The sequence below is a fragment of the Lutjanus erythropterus genome, chromosome 13 (assembly GCF_056507025.1).
Source record: "Lutjanus erythropterus isolate fLutEry1 chromosome 13, fLutEry1.hap2, whole genome shotgun sequence".
Lineage (NCBI taxonomy): Eukaryota > Metazoa > Chordata > Actinopteri > Lutjaniformes > Lutjanidae > Lutjanus > Lutjanus erythropterus.
Window position 1 is genome coordinate 32,972,864 of NC_139329.1, and position 19,749 is coordinate 32,992,612.

At 42.4% G+C, this 19,749-nt stretch overlaps 1 protein-coding gene across 4 annotated transcripts in view; it reads right to left on the bottom strand.

Moving 5' to 3' along the window:
• The window catches only part of reln (reelin), a 119,885-nt gene that overhangs the window by 40,457 nt on the left and 59,679 nt on the right, over nt 1-19,749 (bottom strand). For all 4 annotated transcript variants that reach the window (XM_084733275.1, XM_084733274.1, XM_084733273.1 and 1 more), the window contains exons 4-11: nt 17,356-17,426; nt 7,672-7,704; nt 7,462-7,540; nt 7,250-7,346; nt 5,260-5,311; nt 2,974-3,082; nt 2,320-2,560; nt 1,927-2,072 (exon numbers count right to left, since the gene is read on the bottom strand). In XM_084733275.1, the coding sequence (XP_084589401.1) occupies nt 1,927-2,072; nt 2,320-2,560; nt 2,974-3,082; nt 5,260-5,311; nt 7,250-7,346; nt 7,462-7,540; nt 7,672-7,704; nt 17,356-17,426 (828 nt within the window). The remainder of the gene's footprint in view (nt 1-1,926; nt 2,073-2,319; nt 2,561-2,973; nt 3,083-5,259; nt 5,312-7,249; nt 7,347-7,461; nt 7,541-7,671; nt 7,705-17,355; nt 17,427-19,749) is intronic.

The window sequence follows — 19,749 nt, forward strand, 5'->3', positions numbered from 1 at the left end:
CTGTTTGACATATAGGGATAAAGATGGAAAATAAGCCTGAAAATAACAGTATAATGTGAATATATAATTTACAGTTAATTAAATAGAAACACAGTTAGAGGGGCTATATTTATTGCACTTTTAAGCACTAAACTTTAGCCAAATATGAACCCAAAATGAGCCTTTACTGATACAGAAGCGCGCAGACACAGACAGAGAAATGAACGGATGCAAACACTTGTGTTTATAGATTGCCTCTTTTACACAAGATCCCCCTCTGGAGTATCACTGAAGTCAGTAAACAGTTGCCATATTTCACACCTTACCGGTGAACAAACACACAATACCAGCATGAATCACCTGGAAGAGGACTTACACACACACACACACACACACACACTTCCACACACACACGTGCAGACACATATTTCTGCACAGTGGAGAGAGGATCCTCATTAGCACTGACAGAAGTTAACTCAGTGTGTCAGCCCTCTCCTGTGTTCCTCTACCCCCCTTTTCCTTTCCCCCCCGTTCCTCTCTATTTTCTGCCATGCAGTGTATAAGCTGGTGTGTCTCTGTCACAGCCAACGTTGGGTTAAATGACACTCAGTGGATTGTAGCATTAACACAAGTAAAAACTCTTCCTGCCTACTCAACATGTGTCAGCCCATGATGCCTGATGGGTGAGGAGTTAGCATGCAGCAGCATGCTGGCATGCTGCGGAAAGGTATGAGGGTGCAGGGCGTCCATAGAAACACAGTCCTGTTTCAGGTCCTTCTCATTAATGTAAAAACGTACTGACAGACCTGGTGCATGAGGCCTGTTAATTACTCTCTGGCAGTAACACTATCTATCATCTCCCCTCTTTTATCTCTCTACCTCTTGCAGCGCCTCTGACAGTGTTTCCTTGCTGTCTGCTGTCCGGTGTGTGTTTGAGTGCACGTGTGTGTGTATGTGTGTCACTCTGAACAGATGGACTGCTGTCTCTGTAGCAGTGAGAGGCATGGCATTCACCTGTGTCAGCCCCCCAAGCCTGACTTAAACTTGTGCAACACACTGCATGTCGCATCACTTGACATATGACAAGTGACAGGTGTCAAAGCACATGCATGTATGCACACACAGAGAGAAATACCAGAACACTGATATCCTAACATCATCCATGTTTAACTATGTCTCATAAGTTGCAGCACCAATTTTTGCATTGATACCATTTATTAGACAGATTTGGTGCACAACTGAACAATTGTTGGCCACACAAACTGTCAAAAACTCCACCAAAATACCACATTAAGACACCAAGATCTTGAGGAATACCAAAAAGTCATGCTGTGATTTGGTATCAAAACTTTTGACATTTTGTAGATTTAGAAAAGGTGAAAAAAACACATTTACATACAGCATGCAAAGAACTGCATGACTTTAGCATTAAGTGGGAGACTCTTGGGCACCCATAGAACTCATTGTTATTCAAATATCTTGAGGTCAAGGGACACCTCTGCGGAGATGAAGAGGTTAAACCTTTCTTGTTTGGCCCTGTTATATATTTTGATCTTTAAAAACCATTAAAGGCAAATGCCTAAGGTCTAGCAAACCAAATTTGGTTTTACTATATTAGCTTCATTGCTGTGGACTAAACTTACCCTCAGTATCAGGTCAGCTGAATCACTGCCACATTTTAAAAAGCTTTTAAAAACCTGTAAATGTGTAATGACTGGCATTTTAATAATGTATTACTCCAGTGCTTTTTGTTGTTTAGTTTTATTGTCTAGTTTGACCTTCCCCCGCAATTGTTTTGTTGTATTTTATGTTTTTTTCTCTGTGCACTTATAACTGTAGTTTTGACAGGTGCAACTGAAATGAGGATTACTTATTTACTTAAGATACATTTAGATAAACGTATGATATAAAGGTGGGGGGAGAAATGAGACCATCCTTTTGACTTACTTTGACGGTGAGCTTTCAAAGTCTTCCTCCCAGTAGCTCCTTCCCTCCTCACGATGCAGGTCAATGTCTTTGGTGGATGCAAAGCTCTGGCCAGCTCCCTCACCACCGTGGAAATACAGGGCATTACCCTCGGACTGACACGCATGCTGGCCAATAAGAACACAGATGTTAGCACATGCAATCAGTAACCAGTTTTGCAAAGCGGTGTCTTAAAAAATGACTTGCAAATCGAAACATCTTTGATGGCTCAGATTAAAAGCATCTCATGATTATGGGATTTACTCGCAGCAGAGCATAAACAGTTTCTTTATTAATGTGACTGGTCATTAGGCTTTCTGTCATATTGCTAACCGCAGGGCTTTGACCCCTTTCGTGAATGAATTATCGATGTACCTTGACGGTAGCTCCAGGGAAGAAGAGCCAGTTGGCCGTGTCCGGAGGGTCCAAGTTGTCCTCCATGAGGGGGGCTCTGTGGGCAGAATTGACCAGCAGCACGTTGTCCAGCCCCCAGCAGGACTCATATCCTTCAGGGCCCAGGGGGGCCTCCTGAGTCCAGCGGATACGAACGCCATCCGCCTTGGAGTGATGCGGTAAGGGGAGCAGGTGGATGACGGTGCTGCTGTTGGTGGGCGCTCTGGAGGACAGGAAAACATACAACATGAACTTGATCAATGAATTTATAGTGGCTGTGTTTATGTAAACAAGTATTACATGTCTGTGCATTAAAATAAGGCTGAAATAGCCAAATATGGAAAGACAATGCATGCACCTCTGATGGAGTGAAACTGAGTGGGTCGATGTGACTGTTGGTTTCTGTTTGTGCATGACATGCAGCTAAACACTGTAGTTAGAAGAGTGTCATTATATTATGCCTCTGTTTGTGGGTCGACTAAACAGAGGGACGAAAAACAGGGGATCATAGAGACACAAACAGGAGAGGCATGACAAATTGCGAGGGGGAGGTGTGAGTGAGGGAAAAAAGAGAGTGGGTGTTCATAACAGATGGAGGGACTGTGGGATGGATGAGGAAGAAGAGGAGAGAGAGACCTGATCTTCTCCAGCGTGATCCAGTCATCTGAGGTGTTGGCGTTACCACTTAGGCTGTATGACACAGTGATGCTGGGGTCTGAGTAACTGAACCGACAGGAGCCTGAGCCTGGGGAATACAAACACACAGAGGACAGACATACAGTACGTGACTTTACACACTCCTGTTGAGGGAACAGCTGAAGAATGTGTTAGCCAGTTTCCCTTTTTCAGCAATTGAATTTTATCAGGAGGGCAATGATCCTTGGTATGCCCTGAGGGGCAGCCAGGCACAGCAGGGTGGCCTCTTCTGACTGATTGCTCCCACATTCCCTCTCTCAGCCAAGTGGAAAATTATGTCTAAATGGTGTCATGGTGGAACTAAGTGATCAGCAGCCTAACAGGGCTGAGAGAAGTTAGGAGGCGGTCTGAAGGGGTTGGACAGAGGTGATCGGAGGAGAAGTGCTGATGTAAAACCAGTGACTCTGTTGCTAACTGCAGCTGGATACTGCTAGTGCATCTGTGTATGTGTGCATTTCCGTTTGCATGGGAACAGTGCCCGTTTTCATAAACCACCTTAAGTTTTGAATTTAATTTGGCCCCTGAAGCAAAATATTTCCCTAAGCTGAGAGGTTCACTTAGGAGTCTTGCACACACCTCTTAGGTTGTCTCCTTGCATAAGTGTTCAGATGAAGGCTTTTATAGCAATTACATGTGTTAGTTACCTTCGCCAGTGTAGTACTGTAATAAACTATGATGCAGGTGAACTGATAAAACTGGCCTCTAACTAAGTAAAGAAAGTCATAGTTTACAGTACCATATGGTTATGGTTGGATTCTCTGTCTTCCTCCCCATTATCTTTATCTTTCCATTCTTTCTGTGCTGTTCTTGCTTCACTCTTTATACACCCTTATTTTTTTCCTTCTGTCTTCTCCTTCCTCTCCAAACTTTAATTATAAGGAGTAAACTATAACAAAAAATACATTGGTTAACAGTTGCTTGCCTCACTTTTGTTTTTGATCTCAAAAATATTGTTTGGAATAATAAATTGGCACGTTCTGTAATCATACCTTTCCTCCTCTATCACCTTCACTCATCTTTTTCCTATTCAGCGTTCCGCAATTGAGATGTCAATTGGTTGGCTCTGCTGCTCAGTCTTTCATTAATCGTAAAGTGTTATTTCATGTTGCAGTCTGTTTTCAATGCACAGTTAAAAAATGAGACACCAAAAATGGGGACTGTCCGTAGCTACAAAGGGTCTAGTGCTCATGTCAAATCTGTGTTTTTCCCTGACCTGAAGAATTCTTCTTGATATCTCATCCTGTCCAATCATCAGAAATTCAGTTTCCCTAGTGGCTGAGCCTGTGACGTCTAACATCTCCTGTTATATCATAGAAAAGCCTTCAAGTTATTTCACTTTTAAAGGACCGGTATGAGTTTTCTTTCTTTCAAATGTGCCCTAATTTAACTTATTTAAATTTATGCAACTAATATTTTCCTGAGGCAGTCTTAGGGAATCCTCAGCCTGAGTGGTTTTATGCAACTGTGCACAGACTATTTTTGCGCCTTTAAAATGCATGTTTGTGACGGTGTTGTGGGAGCTAGTGCAGGGGTCAAAGGTTGCTAATGGAGGAAGCAGGCTAACCCCCAGGTCCCCACCTTTCCTCTCCCCCACCCATGCTCTCCCCGTCCTCCCACACCGCCTGACGGTGTGCAGCGTCCATGTCAGGTCAGCGTCCTGCCGTGCCGCTCGATCCCCACCGAACATAGCTGTGCATTAACCTGCTACCACTTCATTGCACTGCTCTACTGAACCGCTCCATACACACAGACGAGTACTGCATCACAAACTCATATTAATGACCTGCAAACGAGAGCGTAGCCAGACAGAACGAGAGATGGGGAAAAGAAATACAGGACAGGGGGTGAGGGTGAGAGGGGTTGTCGCTGCAGCATGCACTCTTATTTCCTCCCAGTCACGCTCCCATGAGAATTAGCGGATGCATGTAATGGACATGAAAAATACAACACCTCTAAAAACTCTTTCCATGGCCTTCTGGGTGTCTTTCCAGAATATTGTAAATCATTCATTATTGTGATAGGAGAGGCAGAGCGCAGGAATATACTGTGTACCAGCTGGCTTACTGACATGTAAAAGGGACTATGTCTTGAGGATGAAAAAGGGATCGGTTGTCCTGGGTAAAAAAGACTGTTGCACCCAGGGATAAGACGTTTGAACGGGGTTAAAAAGGACTCATACATAAGCCTGTTACACAAAAGTTGTGCGTGTGGAGATTTAATACTCACCAAGGGCAAACTGCAGGACTGTGGCTGTGCTCGTGTTGAGAGGTGCAGTGGTCTGGGGGAAGATACAAGGCAGTTAAGGACATCACCCATAAATAATCAACTGAAATAATGTCATCTACTCTCTCAGGTGGAGACATTTCCAGTATGATTTGTTGCATTAAAGTAGAAAAGTGTTTTTATCTTGACACCAAGCTTTCTTTCACTGATGTTTTCTGGTTTAAAGTATCGAGTCTGTTGCACCTGCAACCACATTTGTGGTTTGGTGAATCCAAACTATCCTTTTAAAACACTGAAGTCACACAATAACACTAACGAACAAATCAATCGAGACAGCGGTAGACCAGCAACTCCTGCATTTTGTGAGGTAAAATTAAGGATTTTCCCGATGTAGTCTGGTGGCTTTGGTGAGAGTAATATTTGGCTTCTATAACTGCACTTTCCCATCAGAAAAAGCTTTCTGACAGCAACGTAGAGCGGTGAAAATATTCTAAATATAGCGTACACTTAAAATGATATTTATTTTTTTTGGCTGGCCTTTTTTTCGGTGACTAAAATCCATTTTGCTGCTTCTATCAACAGTAATATATTGCTTAGCCTTCATGCTGGTGTTCCTCTATTCTTCTCCAAACTGGATGCAGGTCGACCACCATCTAATGTAGGTAACACAATGACTATTGATGAGCACCACATAAAATCCCACATCAAATAATCCTGACTATCCTTTAAAGTTGTTCTTTAAATTGCAGATTGATGCACCAACTCTTTCTCTGTATATATAAATGTATGCTCTCATTGTTGATGATGTGTTTGTGACTATCTGTGTGTAAATGTGTGAGTGTTTCTGGATGTGCACGCTTGTTGCACTTGACAGAAGAGCTGCCAGGCAGCGGCATCAAACATTTGGAACAGTGACAGACAAAGCAAATGTTTATCGGAGGAGTACATAGAATCATGAGGCACTAAACACTTTGCTGCTGCTGACTGGCTTTCATCTCTAACAGAGGAATAAACACTCTGAAATCAACTTTGTAAAGACGAAAAGGGGGCATGAAAATGTTTGATAAGCAATTATGATGAGTGGAAGGATATGTCCTGGCATGATGTGTGAGTGTGTGTGACACACTGGTTGACAGGCAGCATCCTGATACTACTGTGCTTTACTGTAAACTGGTATTTAGTCATTTGAGCTGCTTTTGGTTTAACTGTAACTTTTACATGTAATGTTATGCATGCCACAGTGTGAGAACTGCCAAACAGGTGCAGCAATATTTTGAGTTAAAGTTGGCAAATGACTGGAAGAAAGCTGTTCTGTGTAAGTTATATAAAAACTTACCTAAAAACTTGACACAAAGAATAAAAATAGAACAAACAAATCATGAAAAAACATAAAATAACTTGTGTAAATGTGCAAGAAGCGATTTCAGTCCTTCTATTTCCACACATGTTAAGCCAGACAGCGTCAGCTTTTTCATTTTTACCACAACCATGGGGCAAATGTTACACTGTTTCATGATATTGGCTTCATCTTTCCTTTCAGTTGTTTTTGTTTGCGGTAAGCCAGATATATTTGGTTATGTTTAGCCATGCAGAGTCTAACACATGTAAACACATGTGTGACTTTGTTTCATCTAAGTTTGCTTTTGCTGACTACGTGCACACAAGTGTTTTAGATCTCACTGTAAACAGAACAGATAATAAATGATTTGTTGCTAAATGCATGCTTTTATTTTACAAGTCATTTCCAACAGCTAAATAAGAACTTAACTACAATCAGACATCACCTTCTTTGTTATAATAGCACAACAATGTAGATGTTTGTGGAGGGTTTATAGACACACAGATGTTTAAACATGAGAATCTACTGTGGTTTCAGCTTGTATGCTGTAATTTATGTAGCTGTGGTTGTGGCTACTGAGTGGCTGGTTTGGATGTATGGTCAATGGGCCGTTAAATGTACAGCGGTCGCAGTGTGGTCAAACATGGCAGTTACCAGCTCTCGCTCTCCAAAGGGTTCACAGAAAGTCACCGCTCTGCCATGCATCAGTACACCACACTGCTCCCCCACCTCACAGTTACTGCACTCAGACCTGTGAGGAGAGGAGAGAAGAGAAGACTGAGTAATAACAATGGCAAGAAGTATCAAAGGGGAGCACAGAGGACGCACCCTAAGATCACAAGAGGAGTCGTAGCCTTTTTACCTACCAGATGCTCGGGTCCAGCTCTCCTTGGAGGTTGGAGTCAAAGTCGTCACGCAGCACAGCGTGTTTACCGTGGAGCTCCACTACACAAGCACATACACCATATGCTCGCTGTTAGACACAATCTGCACAACACCTTTTCTTTTCATGTCTTAATTACCTGTGTGATTATAACATCAAAAGAAAAGACACAACAGTATGCAATTAAACTCACCAAGACTGGGTCTCAATGGGGACTCGGTTGGAGCTGAAACAGACAGAAAAGAAGAGAGTTAATATTGTGAGTTACAAGCAGTTACTTTTGCATGTGCACATTTGAGCCTTTATGTTAATATATGAACAAAAGTAGACAGACTAGACAGACTTTTTCATATCTGTGCAGTTTTGCATTGTTAACTGCATGGAAAAAAAGTGTGTATTAGTCTGTCAGTGCAGGGAAATCTACTAGTTCTTAAATCATCTCTGACTGAAACAAACTTTCCTTGTGTCCTGGCCGGCCGTGGCTGCAGTCTCCTGGCTGCTGCTGATGTTAATTCCTTTCAGTAATGAAAGGCCGGGCGGCCATGATTAACGGTTCAATGCCAATTAACCGCCATCCTCCCCTGAGGCGCCTGTGTGCTGTAATCTGTGGCCACTGCCTCGCTAACACACTCAACCATCAATCTCTCCCAGGGGATGCACAGCTCCGAGGAGGGGAGGGAGGTGAATGGAGGGGGGCAGTGAGTGTTAAGACTTAATGAATCAAACATGGTTTTTAACAAAAAACACTGGCTCTAACTCAATTACTGAGAACACTTTGTAGCATGCAGTCAGCGTTCACATTTTAGAAAAATGCCATAAAGTTGCAGAGCATGGGTATGACCTTTGTGCTAGAGAAGATGGAGGAGGTAGTAAATAGAACTTAATCAGGAATTTCTGATTGATTAGCTTGGTGGAAATTATGTTTTGTTAGCTGGTAGACAAAGACTGCAGAGAAACAGAGAAATACAGAAGTCCCTAACACTTAAGAATGAATACTGCAGCCCAAATGGTGAATTAGAGCCATAGACAGTATATTAAATACTTTGAATCCCTATTTAATATATGGTGCATGGTTGAAGTGAGTTGTTTCCCCCTGTCCCCTCATCCTGAGGCTTGAAGCTCAGGCAAGTTGTCTGCAGGCTGCAGGGACACTGAACAGGAGCACAAGATGAGTGCAACATTATATTTTGACACTGACATGTGTTGATGAATTCCACACTGTACATTCATCAGCTTTTCATAAGTGTCAACTGTCTGTCAATGCAAAGTTAAGCTTGTTATTTTGAAAAAAAGCGCACTGCTCCAAATACGAAGTCTGGAGTTGGAGCTGCCCGCAGAGTCTCATTAACATATTGCTAAATGTCACTGTTACAGATGTCTACTCCCTCAAAAAGAATTTTAATGAATTTTTATGACTCATAAACAGACACTTATTCATTCAGTGAACATTAGGCATTAATTTGAACTCTAATAAATGTGAATTGGGCAAAAAACAAGGGTTGTTTTAGGTCAGAATTTTGAATTGAGAACATGCTGGCTGTGGTACTGTTGTCAAAGAAACCAGTATTTCAAATTAGCATGTTTCCCTAATCTCTTATGACATTTCATGGTCATTTTATGATTTGGTGCAGTAAAAATAGTGCAGATTTCTTCTTTGAGATTCAGCCACAGGAAAATAAAGTAAAATGCAATTTGCACACCTTCATTTTATGTCGTAGCAAAGCTGCATGCCTCAGCACACCCACATTAGAGAATGAGTTTAACCTTGTTTCACGATCAGTCACTGTTGAGTGGCACAGTGGCCTTAACCTAAATGAACATGTCACCATTCAATCCCTTTGAGCTTCTTTACTCTCCTCTGGGTTTTATTAAGACAGTCTTACTCCAGACTGAAGAGAAGGATAATCTGCCACTGTGCTCTCCATCCAGGATGAGCCTGCCCACCTGATAAAACACACTAAGATAACACACAGAGGACTCGTTCCAAAGTTTCATTCCAAGTTACTTAAGACTTTCTTTCAAACCTTACTGCAGTTCAAAAATTTCCTCTAGGAGGGGGCTTACAGCTGAGAAAGCCCACCTAAACCCCCCATAAACAACAGAACCTGAATCAAGAGAGGACGGATTATATATAAAAAAGATTTCTTACTATCGTAATGGCTCTGCAAACGTCTTTGCTTTGAGCTCACACTTCACTTTCATTCGCTGCCCTCATTTCTCCCAATTGGATCCAAATGCCGAGCACTTAGGAATGGATTTACTATTCACAGAGCGCTGGTAAAGTTTCATGCTGACTGTAGAAGTTGGAGTCTTAGTGGCCTGTGTGACAGAGCTGGGCGGTTCAGTGGCTGCGACTGTTGCTGCTGCCGCTGCTCTGGTGGGCCCTGACACTCATGGCTGGAGCTCCGGCTCGACGATGAAGCCCATTAAAAGCAGATCAAAGGGCCTTCTTCCTCCCTCTTCGTCTCTCCCTTCCTCACCCTTTAATCCTCCAACGTCTGCTGATTCAAAACATGTTTAGAGGAGCTATCAATCCCAGCATGTGTAACTCTTTTGTGTCTCCTCCTATTAAAAGAGCAATATATAACAATCCAAAAATGAGTACCGTATTCCAAGTAGGAAGTTGGAGCCATAGATTGTATTTTAGATAGGTTGGAATCGTATTTAGTATACAGTCTGTGGTTGAAGTGGGCTGTTTCCCCCTGCCCCCTCCTCCCCAGCCCAGTGGAAGCTCAGGCAGGTTGCAGGAACTCTACAGGAGCGCAAAACAGCACAACAACAACAATAACAAGCGATGACAAGCCTGACACTGTAAGTTGATCAACTGTTTATAACTGTCAGCTGTCTGTCAATGTGAAGATAGGCCCATTATCCCGCAAACGAAAGCCCACTGCTCTGAAAATACACACTCTGGAGTTGAGTTCAGTGACTGTTTGCCTTTTGCCTGCCAACCTCCATTAACCTCCTTCTCAAAGATCATTGATGATTTGTTCTGACTCATAAACAGACACTAACTCATTTGGTGAACATTCGGCTTTAATTTGAGCTCCAATTAACATCAAACAGGCAAACTAGCGCAACAGCACAAGTTACGGACTGGAGTAAAATATTCACTGCAGTGTTGCTGTCAGAGAAGCGAATATTTCAACTTGGTATGTTTCCTTAGATGACATATCATGGTCATTTTATGATATATTACTGTAAATATTTTACAGATCTCTCTTTAACATTCCCGCTAAACTATAACAGCAATGAAATATGCAGTTGTGTGCTCAGTTTACATGAGTATGTGTTCATTTACTGAACCTGAAAAGAGCATGTACTAAAACCCGATTCCTGGTAATCCACCCTCTCAAACTGACACAGTAATAAATGCTTGGTTGGTATTCTGCTCTCTCCAGTCGTCTCCCGTCTCCCTCTTAAACAAACTCTTCTAAATCGCTCTCAGTCTTTCTAGTGAGGCCATTTGGCTGGAGAAAGGCCCAAAGAATTTTTTTTTTGGGTGGATAATCCCTTCAAGCTTCCAAAAAGGCCTCATTTACAGTTTTCTTTCTCCATGCTTCATCACGCTCTCCTGCTGTCTCTCTCACTTGCCTTCTATCACAATCTCTCCCTCCTGCCCACCCCTCCATCCGCACCCGTTCTGTCTCTCTCCGCCTAACCCTCTGCGCATCGGGAGCAGACAGTGGCGCTCATTTCACTTGGATTAATCCCCTCTCACTTTCTTAAAGACTTCAATTACTGCCTCCTCTATTTGCGGCTCATCTCTGCTAATGCCTGTATCTCCCTGGCCAGGGCTTATACTCACAAGCATGCAGAGGGACACACACGCACACACACACTCACACACACACACACACACACACAGACAGCTTTGCCTTCCACAGCTGACCCAACTGTCTCTGCTATTTTGCTGCTATGCACACGCACACGTATGTGCACAAATAAACAAGAACAACAAAAAGGAGGGGATTCTCAATCAACTACACCGGGACTAAAATCGCATGGGTGCTGATGAGCAGGGTTGGGGCGACACTAGGGGGGACTAAATGAGCATAAGCTTTGGCAGACTCAGACATCTCGGCACAAAGAGCGCAGGGCACAAGTCATGTTAAATCTTCTCCCCCTCTTCTCTCCATCTTCCAGCTCTAATCTCCTCTCTCTCTCCTCTTTTCCTCCCCACCCCGTAAACTGCACCCAATCTCCCTTGTTCTCCTATCGTTTGCTCTTTTTGCTTCAGTCTGACTCATATCCTTGACAACGTTAACCGCTTTTGAAGTCGAGTTGCTCCCGTCTAACTTGCGGTTGCAATTACTGACTCACCGGGACGCAGGACGCTGTTGTTATTCCTTCTACAATGACTTGAAAGAAACGGTTCTCCAAGGTCAGGCTGCCGCCACTTTACTCCACTCAACAAATACCTAGGCCTTTGTGTGGGCTTCAATTGGCATCATTACAATAATCATAGGTGAGTGGAGAGTAGACCAGCAGTGACGTTAGACTCACTGCTATTTTCCAATTTCAGTATTACCTTTTCTAGATGTGTTTTTAAGTAAAGTTGGAATCCCAGGTAAAAACAAGACCAGTTTGTGCTCACAATAGTGAGAATTTTGGAGTCTCAAAACATGAGGACAGGCTAATTTAGAGTGCAATTTTTGCCGTTTTGTGTTTATCTCTTTGGCAAACATCTCTTGGCTGTCAAGGTGTTAGAGATGGGGTGGAACACAACACATATTTTTCCACATATCTTTACTCCTTGCTTGCTGGAGTTGAGCAATTAAGGTAGTTCCAACAAAAATTTCCCAGACAAAATAGCAAAAGAGGACAAAATTTAAACCCTTTTCACGCACGCACTGCAACTTTGCAATTATCCAGAGACTATGTGGAGGAGCTGTATGTGTGAATAGAAATGTCTGCATTTTTTTGGCGTGGACTTAACCTTGCCCACTCCCTGGTCTTAAATCCGGGTGAGCCACATGTGTGAATAGAGTAGCTCAGTGTCGGGAGCAAGCGAGCGTGTTGATGATGCTGCGCAGTGTGCAGCTGCTCACCTGTATCATTTTGTTTTCTTACAGACTATCTGCAGATCAATATCATATTTTTGAGCTCAGATGTTAATGCCTTTCTTCATCATTTGTGATGTGAAAACATAAGATTACAGTCAGAGAAGATTAAAGTGTGCGTCCTGCAAATTGCAGTGCATCACGAGTGTCTCTCCTGCAGACAGACTGTAGTCAGCTGATCTCCGCATCTATTGTTCTTCTCTTCTCCCACAGTTTGTTAATTTTGAGTCTCGATTTGTATTAATATATTTACAGATGAATCCTCCTCCTGCAGGCTCTGTTGGTGTACCCCTCACCTGAACCATATGGATTATTTCCAACATGAGTGAGCACATCTGACACAGACGATCTCCTACTACATGCTGCAAGTGTGAAAGGGTGCATTCCCATGATGTCCCGTCCTGATTCTCAGGGTGTAGTTTGGACTACATATGTGAAAACAGCTTTAATGTCAGAGGAGCACAAAAGAAGACTGGGAGGAAAGACATTAAGAAAACAAGAGAAAAGACAGCTTGAAGAGACTGTCAGGATGCAAGAGGGGAATATTGACTAGATAGCGAGGTCTCAAGGTTTCTCGCTAGTGAGCGATGAGGGATCGCAGGGGAGCCGGCGTTCAGCCAGGCAAGCAGGCTGGCTGGCAGACTGGGTGGGTGGCGAGGAGGTGTAGGAGTGGAGGCCACCCGTCCCTCTTCTGTTGCACTGTGATCAGGCGTCCCTCAGGGAGCAGTGGCCTCTTTGAGTTATATGTCCCTTTAATAATCCATCTGGGGTGCAGTGCACTCGGCCAGGCCCATAAAGACCTGATTTATTCCCTCGCTGGAAATGAGAGGACCTAGCGGTGCCGGGCAGGATGCAGGGACCGCTGGCCCTGCTGTCAGGAGATAGAGCTGATGGACGGCCTGCAGCGCCATTCAACACCCACAACCACTCCACCCTTTCCAACAGAGCACCCTTTCCTAGCCCACCTTTATCTCTCCTCATCCCCCTGCCTTGACTCTCCTCCTTTGGGTTTAATAAGTATTTTTATGTTTGCTCAGTAGAGGTGGAAATGTACTCTTGTTTCATCCTCCTGCCTGTCTGTTTGTATACTCGCAGTCATTTAAAACTGCCGGTAATTTGCATTTTGCCGTGTCATGCTTTAAAGCATCTCTAGGAGCCTGTCCAAACAATTTGGCAATGTGCTGATTGGTGCCACGAACTACTCCGCTGTGCTGTGCATTTCATTTGGTTGCAGCACTATTTGTCACACTGCCATTAGTTTTGTCTTCTGACTCCACAAACACGAACAAAATATGGGGACTTTTCCGTGCTAGTTAGTGAGTAAAGTAACGGGGTGTAGATCAAAGCAAACTAGACAAAAAGTTGGAGGGATGAATTGGGTGTTGCATGAAGGAATGGAGCGAAGAAGAAGGGTGCTGGCACAGCAGAAACGAACTGTGAGAGCACTGAGGAGAGCAATGCGTCTGGGACCAGGCATCCCCTAACACTGCTAGACAGATTATTTTACATGCATGCACATGCACGCACACACACACACACACACACACACACACACACACACACACACACACACACACACACAAATCCAGCCTTTGCTTATATCTTGGCAGACTTTTAGGGGCACTAGAGGGGAAACATTAAGAAAAACACCTGTCCTGGTGAACTTGCAGGGAAGCTTTCTGTTACTGAGAAGCAAAGTGCAGCATGTCAGATGTTCCACAGTGAGTTAAGGGCTTATACCTCTTCTCTTCTTTCTTTATCCTTAAATCTCTTATTTACATTAGAGTTTATACCTCCATCTCTTTATCATGCTAAGCTCAGATTCACACTCAAAAGTTACCTTCTTTTTCTAGCTCCCTGGCTAATCTGCCCATTTGTTCTTAAAATCCTCACCCCGGCTGATCACCCTTGATTGCCTTCTGATTTGAGCAGCCTGCCCTCTATCCTTTCCTTTCTCTTCTCTTCCTTCCCTTCTGCTCCTCCATGGATCATAACCCCGCTTTAGATAGCTTTCATTTCTCCAGCTCTTCAAAGCTTGAGTCTTAAGTATATGAACTTCTGAAGTGGCTTGAGCTGGCCCCGTATCTTTTATTCTACTTTGAATGCTAATGCCTAGATTTGAAGTAACTTTGCTCACAGCAGCCTGCACTCTCTTTGCCACTCTGCAGCTGAATTTGGGACGGCAGTCTATTTGATCCCGCCAGAAAGAAAAAGTCTAGAGGCCTCTGTCTCACCTGCTGGTGAATCAGACTTTTGCTGAGGGAAATAAGACAATAGATATAATTTATGTATAGTTTTTCACTTTAAGGATATTTTTTCCTGAGTTGGTTTCTGTGCTGGTTGGCGTTATCACACCTCTCAAGTTCTCAAGTTTCATTTTTACGTCAAGAGCCTTGCACATTCCAGTTTTTTTTAATCTGCACAGCTCTTTTGAAGTTGCAGGTTTCGTTTTGGAAAGAGGAAGAAGAACTGACTGCGGTGAGTCAGATCAGTGCAGCACAGAAAAATGATGCTTGTCTCTGTTCGGACAATCCACAAGAGACCACAAAATGATCAGACCCATTTCTGTTTCTGTTTCCTCCTCTCTCCCTCTCTCTCTCTCTCTCTCATGTCTCCTCTGTCTCCTTTCGCCTTCTGTTGCCCACGGCATGTTCATCTCTCATTTGTAATTCAGATTTCCTGGCGTAGTTCAGCAACAGAAAGAGCGTTGCGTTATTGGCCGTCAGAGGAATTAGCCTACAACAAGGTCGGCCACCCGTTCACATCTACTCCTTCCCCGCTCTTTCCTTTTGTTAATGATGTTTAATCACCCTGCTACCTCCACCAAACACTCAAATCACCTGCAATTTATGACCTTCAAGTTTCTCATTACTACTATCTCTTCATCCCACCATCTTTGTCCTTCTTCTCTACCGTCTCTCCTTCACCAATTAGACAGAAACTGTCATTAGTGACACAAGTAATTTATAGCTCTCCATCCCTCATCACTGTCACCACTGTCTGTCCCACCTTATGTCCCTACTAGGTATGTAACAATATACCAAATATCGCAACAAAAAAAATGCCTGAATACTTTGATGGACAATACCATTATATTATATGGTTAATTATTTAATTTTATCATTTATATTTTGTTTTATTAAATGACTGCTGAATTGTTTTTGTTTTGCGATTACAAAGACAATTCTTGCCAATTTTTTTTTGCACATGCTTTAGTCATGACTGGCAACTTCTATTTATTTCATTACATGCCCCCCTCTATTCTGATTAGTCAGTTACTGAATTTTAAAGTCTGTTAATTCTGTTCAGCTGTTGCTATGAAGGACCGACTGTTGCTATGGACGCATTTCTTATCATAGACTCTGGAGGAGCCATAAAATAATTTCTAAATTAATATTTTGTGTCAGATTATTGATTTTTTTAAGTAAGTAGCAGTGTAATATCATCGTTTATTTCTCTATAGTGGCCCACTCACTCTACATTATACCTTACTTATTAAAGGAGGAAAGCAGAAGCACTTTAAGTTGAAGGGGAAAATTAACTTTATTCTGAAAAAATGCTGTACACATCAGATTGATTATTTCATCAAAGACATTTTTTCAAATTGCGATAAATATGGTATCGTGGACTTTTTACGTGTGGTATTATTGTACTTCAAGTTTTTTGGTTTCATTACATCCCCACTCTTAAAGTCTCATGCCTGTTCTTTGCAGATTTTTTTTTTATGTTACCTCACTTCTACTTTTTCTTTCTGCTCCCATTCACAACTTGCCTCCTCCAAGGCCTCGTAAGGTCTAAATCTCTGTTTTCCAGCTTGTCTGCTGTGAGTAGCTGTGTGTGTGTTAGTGTGATACTGCAGGGCCTTGGCACTAAACAACTAAGTGACTGTTGTTGGCTGCAGATATTTCATTTGCAGAAGGAGTAGACTGGGGCAGTGTGTCAGTGGTGGTGAGCGGATGAGCTCTCAGGCAAGGAGACAGAGGAGAAGAGCCTCGCTGCTCTTTCTCTCTGTCACTCTTCCAGGCCTGACTGAGGGCTCCGTGCCCCATCTTTTCCAAGTGGCATGGAGCCATGAAGTTGAGCTCTCTCTTCCTGGCATACAATCATCAGTACTGCCTCCAATGACCTGCTGAGGGACACACTTGTCATGAAGAGTCCTCGGAGACTCGCCACAAAGGTTATTTATTCTAATACAGACTAAGTATATATTTTTTAAGCTGAAATTTAGTCATTTTCCCGTGATGCATTTAGTGAAAAGACCCCAGCAGCAGTTAGTGTACTTCTCCACTTTCAGCATTAAATTCAAATTTGATCTACAAGGAGGAGTTCTTGAGTGAGGAGGAGGCTTCTTTCCTGTAAACAAGCAATTATACACACTCAGCATGCAGAGTGGGACTGCACTGTCTGTCAATAGCTACTTAAGGCTGTCACAGAAAGTGGATGTAAGAAGTGTCGGCCATAAAGCGCAAATCTCCGGCAGAGAGAGAGAGAGGGGAAAAAAAAGCTGAGTTTAGCATAAGCTGAAATTAAGCTGGCAATATAGGACATCCAAATATCTCTGGCTGTGGCTGCATCATTAGGCAGAAAAGGAGCCAGGAATTGCTGCAATGCCACTGTCATGAAGAAGCAGCATATCAACCATATTGTGTCATCTATATTCTGACAATCTGTGCATATGATGGACAGTAATGGGAAGTGAGAAGAGGGTATGTATATATGTCGCTGCACATGTGTGCTTCGCCATATAGGTTTCTATTCACATATGAATATGTAGGATATGCACATGTTTCTGTCATGCATTGGCTGCTACTCACCTCCTTGCTCACAGAGCTGCTGGGCCAGAGCATCCTTGAAAATGATCTGTCCTCGATTTGTTGCTGTGGCTCTGGGAGAAAAGAAAGAGAAGGAGAAACAGGGCATTAACTCAAACAGCTCTGAGGAGAAAGTTAACTGGTCTGTCATTAATACATAAAGATCAATCTGGAACAGATGGCAGCATCATTTCCCACTAAACCAAAATGTGCTCAAGCATCCTGCATAAAGAAGGACATTTTCTGAAGTTCATTATGATGAAATTCTGAGGTAAAAACGAGTCAAAACAAGCTTCTCTACGGATAAATCTACACATGTGAGATGGAAAAACATGACAAAAATGACTAAAGAGAGCAGATCAGTAAGCATGGCTTACTACACAAACACTACACAGCATTATCAATGTCATCTCACAGTGCAAGTAGCAACTGGTGGACAAACCTGGAGGTCTTGTTACTATGACTTAGAGGTGGGAATCTCTAGGTCCAATTCACAGGGCTACGATGCAATAATAAAACAATTATCAATGCATCTGAATGCATCATAATTTTTATTTCTGTACATTATTATTTTTTTTTTTCATTGGGTGACTTCTTCTACTTCTTTTCTGATATTTCATATTTGCAATGATCAATAAACAGATGAATTTACTAACACCATTGATAAATACAACAGAAGTAGTAGGTTACAGGTGAAAACGTGAAATATGGTTTTTCATGTTTGTGTTAGCAAAACATTTTAGTTTAGTTTGACACTGTTTGCATACAGTTTGCATTCTTCAGCTTCATACATGTCAAAACGTTTCCATATGTTAGTTTTTAAGCTTAAAGAGATGCCAGTCAGACTGCATCCATCTGCGGTTGCTCACGCTCAGCCATCCACACCAAAGCTCAAAAATTAGCGTAGCTTAGGACATAAACATATCCGTTATGTTTTACCATAAGGGAAGGAAACATACAGCCTGGTCTTAATTTGCTGTTACAGGCAATCATACTATGTGGAACTGAGTTTTAAAAGTTCAATTACTGACTTTTGTGCGCCGAGGAATAATCTTTCACAAGGGAATCGCAGACATCTAAGAATTGACTTTTTTGCCACCACTGCCTGCATATCCTTTTGACTTAAGAGTTACGTTTATTATCTTATAGGTTTATATGAGATAGTAGAAAGTATATATTATAGCATTATATTGTTTTATATTATAGTATATATTATATTACAGATACTTCCTTGTTCACATTATTCTTTATGCAACATATTTGTGTTCATACTGTGTCTCAAATATCTTCCAATATCCTCTGCACTACCATATACTCTTGCGTGCCAGTGTAAATCTAACTGAACTTTGCGTGCTATATGTATGGAATATAATATGAATTTTCCTTCCGATGGCCATAAAATGCATTATTCATTTGAAAATGGAGACACGTAGAAAGAGATCCACTCTCGGTTGCAACAGCAGACTTGCATCAGCGAAGATGCACATGAAGCAGCTCTCGAGTACAGACTGTCATCCTTTCCAATGAGGACAATGACAACAATACTAATATTAACAGCACTAATATTACAGCAGGTGTTACAGTGCAAAAACAGTGGGCAACAGTAAGAAAATAAAGAATGAACGACAGAAAAATAAAAGCCCTAAACTGAGAGAGAGGGGTGACTGAGGTGGAAAGGGTACAGGAGAAGCTGCAATTTTCACAGTCCTTGAAATGAGTTATTGGAAAATACTGTAAAGTTTTTGAGCCCTAGAGGCCTTTGTAGCTCATTTAGTCAGGGGCAACAACAAAATGGGATGTGTAGTGGCCCCATGAAGGAAAGTCCAGTGCAAGGGGAGACATTTTTAGATGGCTAGTAAAAGCTGTATTATACCACTCCGACCTGCGTTTTCCCCACATAATACACAGAGGGAAAACAGTTGGAGTGGGATTGAGGTCAAAAACATAAAGAGGATAAATATCACAGCATGCTTTTGCAGGAACTGCTTGCAGTACAGCTGCATGTCCGTCGAGGAGAGATGGGCAGGTGGAGTCTTGGCTCATCCGTCTGGCACTCAGACTTGTACCTAATGTTGTAATTTGGCTCTTGCTATTAATTATGAACATCATCTGTGGCTGGTGAATCTGAGCAACATCACGCTAAAACAGACACTGACACAGAGCTTTGTGAGCCAACCACAACTACAGTATGAAAGTCCCTTCAAGGGGTACTCATGGAAATAAGAGGCCTCTGTTCTTGGTCTGTGCCATGTGAGGACACAATGCAGTTGCAGTGTTCACATATTCCCATGATCCAGAGACATTACACAACATTTCTATTATCTAAGTCAAACCAATAAAGTGGAGCTCTGAGTAACCGCACTTTGATTTCAAATTCACTATAAGTCAAACTTTTTG